At 45.2% G+C, this 12500-nt stretch overlaps 1 protein-coding gene across 1 annotated transcript in view; it reads left to right on the top strand.

Annotated features, from left to right (window-relative positions):
• The window catches only part of LOC311232244 (fascin-like), a 25266-nt gene that overhangs the window by 705 nt on the left and 12061 nt on the right, over positions 1–12500 (top strand). Inside the window, 1 exon segment of the mRNA XM_084318983.1 lies at positions 593–992. Coding sequence (XP_084175109.1) covers positions 593–992 — 400 coding nt within the window.

Raw genomic sequence — 12500 nt, 5'->3', positions numbered from 1 at the left:
GGACAAAGTGGGACATATGGTGGGAATAACTCGTCTTCACCGAATACAGATAAAGGTTAAATAAAAATAAATACAAATTAAATACAGAATTATATCTCTCCACATTCATCTTGGCACTGCAGCCGGCTTGTTACCACCTAACATATCTGTTTTTGCAGGGAGGGGCTTTTAGACCAATGTTTTTTTTTTTGCTTCGAAAAGAGGGACATCCTCTCAATATGTGGGACATTCGGTCAAATGGTGGACAGTACAACCAAAAGGGGGACACCTGGTCACCCTATCTATGGGTAACAGTACTGTATATTTGCATATCGTATATATGTCACAAATGTAACAGTACTATATACCTGTGTATGTCATGTATGTCCCTATGCCATAAAGGTCATGATGTCATGTATGTTGTGTATGTCATACATGTCACTAGGAAAGGAATTGAAAAATGGGGGATCCTGATGTAAACAAGACGAAAGTCTTTCTCTGTCTGCATCCCCTTAACAATTGTGTGTATTGAGCCGTACTGTATTGTACCCATTCTGCAATCTGTTCAATAAAGTTTTCATTCATTCATTCATTCATTCATTCATTCATTCAGGTCAACCTGTACAGCCTGTCGCGTAAGCGCTACGCGCACCTGAGTACCGAGGAGGTGGCCATAGACCGCGACGTACCCTGGGGGGTGGACTCGCTGGTCACCCTGGTGTACCGGGAGCAGCGCTACCACCTGGAGACCTCCGACAACCGCTTCCTGAGGAACGACGGCACGCTGGCCGCCACCACGGACAGGGAGACGGGCTACATGCTGGAGTTCCGCTCCGGCAAGGTGGCGTTCCGCGACTGCGTCGGCCGCTACCTGGCGCCCTCCGGGCCCACCGGCACCATGAAGTCCAGCAAGAGCGCGCGGGTGGGCAAGGACGAACTGTTCGGCCTGGAGAGGAGCCACGCGCAGGTGGTCCTCACGGCGGGGAACGAGAGGAACGTGTCGACCAGGCAAGGTGAGGCTTCTTTCACCTGCAGCTGAGGTCATCATCAGGATATAGATGTAGCCTAATGTGTAGACGAGAACAGAAGGACAGGAACCTTGATGAAAGGAACAATTATGTATCACAGTGTGAATTATGGTGATGTCACTGTAACTGCCTCATTCACACAGCTGTTGCATGGGGGGCTTGTATAGGCAGATTATGTGTGTGCGTGTGTGGGTGCGTGTGTGTGTGTAGGTGTGTGTGTGCGTGTGTGTGCGTGTGCGTGTGTGCGTGTGTGTGTGTGTGCGTGCGTGTGTTTGTGTCAGCAGATTAGAGACTCCCTTTGCTCCACGTTTCCTCCACACAGATTGATGACTATAGTCTTCCCCTGCACCATGTGTTTCTCATTACCATGCTCTCTCTCTCTCTCTCTCTCTCTCTCCTCTCTCTCTCTCTCTCTCTCTCTCTCTCTCTCTCTCTCTCTCTCTCTCTCTCTCTCCCTTCTCTCCCCCTCACTCACCCCCTGTCTCTATGCCTTTCTCCCCCCCCTCAGTTCTTTCCCCACTATCTCTCTTTCTCATTCCTCTCACTCCATGCTTCTCTCCATCTCTTTCTCATTCCTCTCTTATTTCCTTCATCTCTGCCCCCTCTCTCTCCTTCTTCTCCATGCCTCTCTCTCTCTCCTTCTCCATGCCTCTCTCTCTCTCTCCTTCTCCATGCCTCTCCCTCCTCCCTCGCTCGCTCGCTCGCTCTCTGTCTAGCTCAACATTTTTCCGCAGTAATTCTATCCATGTTGTGTGGCTGGCAGGGTTGAAGAGGGCGGGGGCCGGCCCTCAGCCTGCAATTAGTCACAATTCATCTGGAAGGGAGAGAGGGATGAAGGAAGGGAGAGGGGGATGAAGGAATGGAGAGATGAATGAAGGAATGGAGGAGGGAGAGACAGAGAGGAGACGAGCAGAGAAGTGTGATGATTCTAGATGTCTAATAATGAATAGCTGTCATATGAGAGAGAGAGAGAGAGAGAGAGAGAGAGAAAGAGAGAGAGACAGACTAAGATTATTCTATTGTCACAGGAGTACAGAAGAGTTCTATTGTCACAGGAGTACAGAAGAGTTCTATTGTCACAGGAGTACAGAAGAGTTCTATTGTCACAGGAGTACAGAAGAGTTCTATTGTCACAGGAGTACAGAAGGAGTCCTGAATGCTGAACCTTACAGCACGTTCAAATCTGTGGGCTCTGATCACCGAGTGGTCTCCATGATGGTGCGACTGAGCCTCAGGGTCCCCAAACCAAGCCTGAAGACGCGGTATGACTGGAAGGCGTTCTCAGTCAACCCTGGCCTTCAAACTAGGTACGCAGTGGAAGGGAGGAGCCTAATACCAAATACAGGCGGTTCGTTGCTGCGAATGAAGAGGCGGCCAGGATGTGTGTTCCAGTGGTGGAGAGGAATGGGGTCTCCCGGAGGTCCAAACACCCAGAAGTCATGGTGGCACGTGAGGGCGTGGAGGAGGCACGACGAGGCTACGGGCATGAGCAGACTGCAGAGAATCGCAAGGTACTGAAAAAGGCCAAACAGCTTTTGTTCGATACCTACGACAAGATAAGGGGGAGGAGTTGATGGAGAAGGTGCAGAGAGTGGAGGCAGCGCATGGTGAACAGCAGTATGGGGAGGCATGGAGGGTCATCAATGAGATGAGTGGGAGGAAAAGGTCGAAGCAGGGACAGGTGGTGGGCAACAGCCCAGAGGAGAGGGTGACCTCCTGGTTCACTCACTTCCGAAATCTACTGGGAACACACTCGACAGTGGATGAAGATGAGGAGACGATACCTGCCGTCCTCACGAATCTCACTATTGACGATGGTCCCTTCACAGCCAGGGAGTTTACCAAAGTGAAATCCACACTGAAGCAGGGGAAAAGTTCTGGGCCGGACGGCATTCCCCCAGAGGTCTATAAGAACTGTGACCTTGACAACATCATCCTGGAGTTCTGCAACCATGCCCTGATGAAAAACAACCAGCCTGATGTGTGGTCTCTCTCTAACATCATCCCAGTGCCTAAGTCCGGAGATCTCTCGAAGCCAGACAACTACCGTGGCATAAGTCTGACATGTGTCATTGCAAAGATGTACAATTGCATGATACTAAACCGGATAAGGAATGCCATCGACCCCCACCTCAGGGAGAACCAAAATGGTTTCCGAGAGAAGAGGACCACTGTGGCCCAGATCTTGGCCTTGAGAAGAATCATCGAGGAGGTGAAGAAGAACAACCTAACAGCGGTACTGTGCTTTATCGACTTCAAAAAGGCTTTTGACTCGATACACAGAGCCGTGATGATGAGGATACTCAAGGCCTACGGAGTCCCTCCCAATCTACTCCGGGCCATAGGGACCATGCACACGGGTACAAGGGCCAAGGTGGTAACCCCAGACGGCAACAGTGAAGAATTTGACATCCTGGCTGGAGTGATGCAAGGGGACACCCTTGCCCCATTCCTTTTCGTCATAGTCCTCGACTATGCGCTCAGGAAGGCCATCAATGGACGGGAGCAGGAACTTGGTCTCACAATAACCCCAAGAAGATCGAGACGACACCCCGCCATAGTCCTAACAGACCTTGACTACGCGGACGACATCAGCCTGCTCTCTGACCAGGTGGAGCAGGCACAGGAACTCCTGTGCAGAGTGGAGACGGAGTGCGCCAAGGTTGGCCTTAGGCTAAATGCCAAGACATAATGTATAACATCCTCCCGGATCATCCACCTCTAAGGACAACAGGAGGCTCTGCTCTAAAGGAAGTCAGTGATTTCAAGTACCTGGGCTTGTGGGTCAACTCGTCCGAGCAAGACCTTAAAGTGAGGAAGACGCTTGCGTGGAGGGCTCTGAACGGCATGACCAGTGTGTGGAAATCCAACCTCCCCCGTCAAATCAAGCTCAACTTCTTTCATGCAACAGTTGAGTCTGTCCTTTTGTATGGCAGTGAATGCTTGACCTTGAAGCCCACCCTGCAGAAGTCCTTGGATGGGTGCTACACCAGAATGATGCGTGTGGTGCTCAACATCAACAGGGATGAGCATGTCACTAATGCAAACTTGTATGGGGGGGTGCTAAAAGTGAGCGATAAAGTGGCAGTCAGGAGAATGAGGCTGGCAGGTCACTGCCAGAGACACCATGAGATGCCAACCAGCAACCTTGTGCTGTGGGAACCAACACACAGGCATCGATCACGAGGACGTCCCACGTTAACCTACGTGGACGTACTCAGGAGAGATGCGGGAACAGAAAGCACCGGCGAGCTAGCCAGATGCATGGAGGATCGGGATGACTGGAAGCACCGATGGAGGGCCCGTCCGAGGACGACCTAGATAGATAGTACAGAAGAGTGACACTATATTTGGTTTTGGTTCCTTGACCTTACAGCAGCAATGGTAATATAATACAATAAATAGAAGTAGAAGAAAACAGCAGCAGAAAAAATATGTAAAAGTAGCATTAAACGTACAATACAAAGTTAAAAAAGAACGGATAGAAAATTGACAGAAGGTATTACTGTCTGTTGATTTATTTGAAAATTGGAACATAACCCCAACTCTGTTTGTCCAACAAATGTATACTAGTCATTGAAAATGAATTAAAAACAGACGTAGACGGACAGACACAGTGGATCAATGTAGCCGCACAACGTTAAAGATCAAAGTCTGGTCGGGCAATAGAGAGGCGAAGTCCCTCCCCTTCCGCTAACCACCAACCAATCACCATGGGACCTTATTTCTGAAGAAATATGTACAGTAGTCAATGGTGAGAGACAAGTACCTTTTTGATCCCGAGTTGTGCCATGAATTACACATATGACGTTTATCAATTTAAAAGGTAATTTCACAAGTCAAGAAAGTTGATTGACTTGCAAGATGGCTAACGTTGGTTAACATTATCGATAGCTTTTGATGCTTTGACTACTTTGATTGATTGATTGATTGATTGATTGAAAACTTTATTAACAGATTGCAGAATGGGTATACAGTACAGCTCAATACACACAATTGTTAAGGGGATGCAGACCAGAGAAAGACTTTCGTCTTGTTTACATCAGGGTCCCCCATTTTCAATTAATCAGGACATATATGACATACATGACATACAGATAGACAGTACTGCTACATCTATACATTTATGACATACCAGATTTGCAAATACAGTACTGTTTGTGATACAAAAAGAGTCCAGAAAAGAGTATATACATTTGACGTAAAAACTGTACATTGGGGGAGGTTGGGTAGGTGGGGTGGGTGGGGGGGGGGTTGTACATTGGAGGTGGTTCGGTGGGTGGGGTGGGGGGGGTTGGGCAGGAGGGGTGGGGGGGAACACTGTACAACTGTACAAGCAAAACTGTACATTGGAATATTGACAACCATACTTGGTCATTTACTGTACATTGGAGGGGGTTGGGTTAGGACATTTACCTTGACTACCGTCTGTGTGTGTGTGTGTGTGTGTGTGTGTGTGTGTGTGTGTGTGTGTGTGTGTGTGTGTGTGTGTGTGTGTGTGTGTGTGTGTGTGTGTGTTGACTATCTGTTAGCCACCTAACTATTGACTAAGCAATCAATATGCATTAATGTGTGAGTGTGTGTTAAAGAGACAGACAGACAGACAGACAGACAGACAGACAGACAGACAGACAGACAGACAGACAGACAGACAGACAGACAGACAGAGAGAGAGAGAGAGAGAGAGAGAGAGAGAGAGAGAGAGAGAGAGAGAGAGAGAGAGAGAGAGAGACAGACAGACAGGCAGAGAGAGGGAGAGAGACAGACAGACAGACAGACATAGAGAGAGACAGACAGACAGAGAGAGGGAGAGAGACAGACAGACAGAGAGAGACAGACAGACAGAGAGACAGACATACATACATACAGATATAGACAGACAGATAGACAGACAGACAGACAGAGAGAGACAGACAGATAGACAGACAGACAGACAGACAGACAGACAGACAGACAGACAGACAGACAGACAGACAGACAGACAGACAGACAGACAGACAGACAGACAGAGAGTAAGAGACAGACATACAGAGAGATATAGAGAGAGTCAGAAAGACAGACAGAGAGAGGGAGAGAGACAGATAGAGGGAGAGAGACAGAGAGAGATAGAGAGAGAGAGAGAGACAGAGAGAGAGAGAGAGAGTCAGGATCCTCAGCGAAAAATAGGATCCTGAAATGAGGATTTCAGTATTAATACACTGACTACAAGTTAGCAGAATGAGAGCATGTGTAAGAAACACTGAGAGGTCACTGTGTGTGTGTGTGTGTGTGTGTGTGTGTGTGTGTGTGTGTGTGTGTGTGTGTGTGTGTGTGTGTGTGTGTGTGTGTGTGTGTGTGTGTGTGTGTGTGTGTGTGTGTGTGTGTGTGTGTGTGTGTGTGTGTGTGTGTGTGTGTGTGTGTGTGTGTGTGTGTGTGTGTGTGTGTGTGTGTGTGTTAGGGGGGGGTGATCACAACCCTGGATGTACAACTAGAAGGTTGTGAAATATTGGCTATGATGTAAGTAATATGTTAATCATATCCATATGCTATTGATGTAGGGAGTAGGCTCACAGAGATAGATGTCCTGAATATACTGTAGTTCATATTCATGTCCATTACTTCAAGTCTTTAATCTTCCTGACTCACATCATCCCACATACACAGATGTCTTCGTCTGTAGCCTTCTCCAAGATAAGCAGTATAAGATAAGATAAGAGAAATATTCCTCACATACTATATATTAACAGTTTATTTGTCTATGTTTCGGTCGACCACCTTTCTTAAAACATCACCATCATCATCCCCCAATGCATTACCGGTATGTCTAGGTCACTATGTGTCTGTGCCCAAGAGGGATAAATACACATTTCCTTGTGTACTTCGACAATAAAGTATTGTCACCAGTGTTAACACATTCATGGCCATTTGGATCCGTCTAGTCTCACTCTATACGGCCAGCATTTCATAATAAACTTTCATTGTGCGTGAGGCTGTTTGTAGAGCTAAATCTATACTTTATATTATTGCTATCTGTCCATTCTCATTGTCAATTGACACTATAAACCGTCCCTTCAAAATGGCTTAAAGAAAAAAAAAATTCATCAATACGTTCCCATTTTATAGCATCTTGAATATAAGCGTTATATGGGATTTGGTCTGGTATATTTCCTGGAAGGCGAGATACAGGCCGCTAAGCTAATAACGTTACATCGAATGGCGTTTCGGCCCTACAGAAGCTAGAGCTAAAAATCAAAATGCATATGATCGATATAATGTTCCACCATGAATGCATGAAAGGGGGGGGGGGCGGGGGACGTCGTTTCTGATTATTGATTACCAATAACAGCGTTAGCTTCAGTAGCCACATTTGCTGATCGCTTGGTTGGGTATCATAACAAGGCCTGATCAGCGTGTAATTTAAGTGAAAAAGGTCTTACGTGGGCCGGTTGGACTGCAAAAAGGATTTCCCAGTTATCGATCGCCATCTGGTAGATCGATATGTCCATTGGCTGATGATATAATCCTTTACTGCATACTGAATTCCGCGTCCCAAAACGTATTCCATGCTACATGCTACACGGATAGATTCAGGCTATCAGTAAACTCCATTCAAGATAAAAAAAAAAGACACGTTCTGCCACAGGGAACACTGCATTATCGAGACAGCGCCCCTACGAGGATCTGGCCGGTAATGCACTTTTCCGAATTCCAAGAGTAGGGTAATTCTGCAGTGCCGCTCGGTGACATTGAGTAGGTTATTAAATGGTTGGCCATGAATGTGTTAAGGACCACACCAATCTAATGTTGACTTCTCACCATCACTGGAGATCGTCTTTTTAAAGGTGCTCTAGATACATTTCTTATGTAGAGTAATCATTTAAAATGATAATAAATCCACAGAGCTTTTAGAAAGGTGCAGAATAAAATGACTTTCTCCCCAGAAAATGCATACAATTTCCTTTTTGTGGGTCCGAAAAGAATGTTGTTGTTTACATGTTGCAGGCATGTATCCCCTCCCCACTTCCCACTTCCCCACGTTTTTTAAAGATGTATTTTTTGTAGGGAATTTTTTATGTGCATTTTTTTTTTATTGATAGGACAATTTGGAAATTGGGAGAGAGGGAGAGAGAGAGAGAGATGGGGAGGACATGATGCAACACATGTCCTGGGCCGGATTCGAACCCAGGACGTAGGGCTGGGCGATAAAACGATAACGATAACTATCGCGATAAATTATTTCCTCGAAATAAACATGAAACGTGGTCGCAAAGTTTCGATATATCGATTTTCCAAGCTTGGATATCAGCACACGCACTAACAACCAATCAGTGAAGGAGATGGCCGACAGTGAAGGAGACCCGCGGTGCACCTCTGGGTAGAGAGGTAGGACTCTAGTAGTAAACAAGGCTGGCTAGGATAACTAGCTTGCACGGCACTATTTTATATATTTACGTGCCGAGTATGTGTGTGGCGTGAATTCTGAGGCCACGTTTATAGTAGTGTGGGGTATACAGTGGACGTCGTTTCAATATATTGGGGCGGAAGAGAGTATTTTAGGGTAATATTTATTACATTGTCATGGAATACACCGCTTAGACACAACAGGCTGGCTAGGATAACTAGCTTGCGCGGCACTATTTTATATATTTACGTGCCGAGTATGTGTGTGTCGTGAATTCTGAGGCCACGTTTATAGTAGTGTGGGGTATACAGTGGACGTCGTTTCAATATATTGGGGCGGAAGAGAGTATTTTAGGGTAATATTTAGTACATTGTCTGTCATGAGATACTCCGCTTGTCGGCTAACTGCTAACGTGCGCGACATCAACATTCGCAGCAGCAAAACAAGTCTATTATATATATCTATGCTATTAATAGCCCGTCCATCGGCGCCGGGCATAAGAAGTTAATTAAACTTGACAGACATTATATCGACGATAATTATCGATATCGAGTTATATGAAAATAATTGTATAATTTTATCGCGATAACGTTTTTGGTCATATTGCCCAGCCCTACCAGGATGTTGCGATTATACTGAGTGTGTATATATGTGGTGCACCACCGGGGCTTTATTTATTTACAAATTATGGGCGCCGGATATATATCGTCATGTAACTCGAGACCCGGAACAAGCAATTGGTCGAGTGTGGTGGCGATCGAAAGGCAGCAAATGAATTGATTGATTGATTGATTGATTGATTGAAAACTTTATTAACAGATTGCAGAATGGGTACAATACAGTACAGCTCAATACACACAATTGTTAAGGGGATGCAGACCAGAGAAAGACTTTCGTCTTGTTTACATCAGGGTCCCCCATTTTCAATTCATCAGGACATATATGACATACATGACATACAGATAGACAGTACTGCTACATCTATACATTTATGACATACCAGATTTGCAAATACAGTACTGTTTGTGATACAAAAAGAGTCCAGAAAAGAGAGTATACATTTGACGTAAAAACTGTACATTGGAGGAGGTTGGGTGGGTTTGGGTGGGGGTGGGGTTGGGTGGGGGGGGAACACTGTACAACTGTACAAGCAAAACTGTACATTGGAATATTGACAACCATACTAGGTAATTTACTGTACATTGGAGGGGGTTGGGGGGGGGGGAGAAACACTGTACAAACAAGCAAAACTGTACATTGGAATATTGACAAAACCATACTAGGTAATTTACTGTACAGTGGAGGGGGTTGGGTTAGGACATTTACAGGGGCCAGTTTCGAATTGCAGTCTCCCGTAGGTGTTCTTTGAGAGTGGTTTTGAAAGTGGGTAGTGATTCACATTCCTTTACGGCTTTAGGTAGGGCGTTCCACATTGATGTGGCTGCGGCATAATTGCGAAACGTGTTTAGTCCCTTGTTTGAGCCGAATCTGGGTTTAACATGATTTGTGGAGCTCCCTCTGGTGTTGTGATCGTGGTATTCACTGACCTTTGGGAAGTATTTTGACATGTACATGGGTACCTTGGTCGTGTAGTGTATCGTGTCGGACTACTGGATAGTATTGGATAATCTGCGAAAAATGCAGCCCAGAGGTGGCAGACGTGCGCAAAGTGCCGCGAGTGCGTGATGGCCCGCCGTCGGGCCATCCAATGCTTATGTGGTTAACTAATGTGTGTTCATAGGTGTATAGGTGATCTCCGCTTACTTGACTAAACCCTATTCCCACTGCCATTGATGTTGAAAATGGGTGGAGAATATTCTGTGTTGAAAGTTGCTAGGCATTGACCTTATTCACACGGCGGCCATTTTGCTCTCATGTCATGCTGATGATGGGATTCCTTACCATCTTGTTCCCAAAGGTGGGAACAGGGGGGAAAGCAATCCCACCCCAAGCACGACATGAGAGCAAAATGTGTGAATATGGTCAGAAGGCAATTCACCCTTGTGGAAACCACTAGGTCGTATCATTTCGCTAACGTTGACTGCATTCTCTACTAGAAACCCTTGCAATCCTCTCGTCCGACTTTCGGTTTTAGTTTCTGGGTGCGTTTTTTATGAATGCTACCGATTTATGCGTGGAATGGAATGGCTTGTTGTAGTAATAATATAATAATAGCTTGGATTTATATAGCGCCTTTCAAGAAACCCAAGGACGCTTTACAAAGCAACAAAAAAAGACACATAAGACATAAACTAAATAAACAATAATAACAATAAAGGACAGGGAGACGACTAGAGGCCGTAGTCCTTCATGAACAGGTGGGTTTTCAGTCTTGAAGGACTCCAAGGATGTGGCAGAGAGGATCTGACGGGGGGGGGGGGGGGGGGGGGGCGCCACGCTGGAGGCTCTGTCCCCAGAAGTTTGTAGGCGGTTGTGAAGGATGGAGAGCAGATCCAGGTCTGAGGATCACAGTAATACAGTATCGTTAGAGAAAATATACGACCCAGTGGTCTGAGGATCGCAGTAGAGTCATACAGTATCGTTAGAGAAAATATACGACCCAGTGGTCTGAGGATCGCAGTAGAGTCATACAGTATCGTTAGAGAAAATATACGACCCAGTGGTTTTCAGAAGGGTGAATTACCTGCCTAGCAACCTTCAAAACAAACAACACTCAAGTCTCACGCAAGTCTCACCCTTTTCAAAATCAATGGCAGTGTGATGAATGCCGTCTAGTAAGAGAAGAGAAGAGAGGAGAAGAGAAGAGTGGAGAAGAGAAGAGAAGAGAGAGAGAGAGAGAGAAGAGAAGAGAAGAGAAGAGAAGAGAAGAGAAGAGAAGAGAAGAGAAGAGAAGAGAAGAGAAGAGAAGAGAAGAGAAGAGAAGAGAAGAGAAGAGAAGAGAAGAGAAGAGAAGAGAAGAGAGGAGAGGAGAGAAGAGATTCCTTTATTGATCCCCATGGGAACATTTGTGCGTCATAGCAGCATGGGGGAGGGGGGTACAGGTATGGGCATGGTAATAGTAGCATAACACATAAATGTAGGCAATATAATAAAATATGAATATAGAAATATGACAAAAAATCAACAGTGTAAACAATATAATTAACTCTGAAGATGAGAATAATCAACAGTAAACACAAGTGAGGGTCTGGACCCTAACTGGCATGATGTAGGTCACATGTTATAGTCTGTAAGCTGAGGTCAGCTGAGGTCAGCTAGAACACACACTGTATGCACCTAGGAACACAAAACCAGTTAAAGACAGATGGAGGCAATCTCCAATAATGGTGAGAAGTCAGGATTCGACTGGTACGGTCCTTTAAACCCAGTCTGTAATACCATACCCAGGAGAGACAACCGGGGGCGGGGCTAGAACCAGGGGCGGAGCTAGAACCAGACGTGTGGGGAGGGCGGAGCTACAAGGACACAAAGGGCACTCCCCTGCTTAATTTGTACACAGAGTGCCTTTCTTTACATATCCTCAAATCAGGAATCCGGGGACTCACAGCTGTCCTTGAGGCAAAAAATGAGGATGTAAGTGTTATTGCACTGACTACTAAATTTGCAGAATGAGAGGATGTGTAAGAAATGGTACTCTGATTACTTTAACTATCACCACTGTCATCTACTGACAGCTGTGTACTGAGTCATCCGACAACAAACATCTTATCAGATTGGGGACCAAGGGACAGGATCTGTCCTAAAGGTGGTCAATGATCTATCTTGTCTGTCTGTCTATCTGGTCTGTCTGTCTGTCTATCTATCTATCTATCTATCTATCTATCTATCTATCTATCTATCTATCTATCTATCTATCTATCTATCTATCTATCTATCTATCTATCTATCTATCTATCTATCTATCTATCTATCTATCTATCTATCTATCTATCTATCTATCTATCTATCTATCTATCTATCTATCTATCTATCTATCTATCTATCTATCTATCTATCTATCTATCTATCTATCTATCTATCTATCTATCTATCTATCTATCTATCTATCTATCTATCTATCTATCTATCTATCTATCTATCTATCTATCTATCTATCTATCTATCTATCTATCTATCTATCTATCTATCTATCTATCTATCTATCTATCTAT

The sequence above is a fragment of the Notolepis coatsorum genome, assembly GCF_963971535.1.
Source record: "Notolepis coatsorum genome assembly, chromosome: 7".
NCBI lineage: Eukaryota > Metazoa > Chordata > Actinopteri > Aulopiformes > Paralepididae > Notolepis > Notolepis coatsorum.
This window is presented reverse-complemented; position numbering and strand designations above follow the sequence as displayed.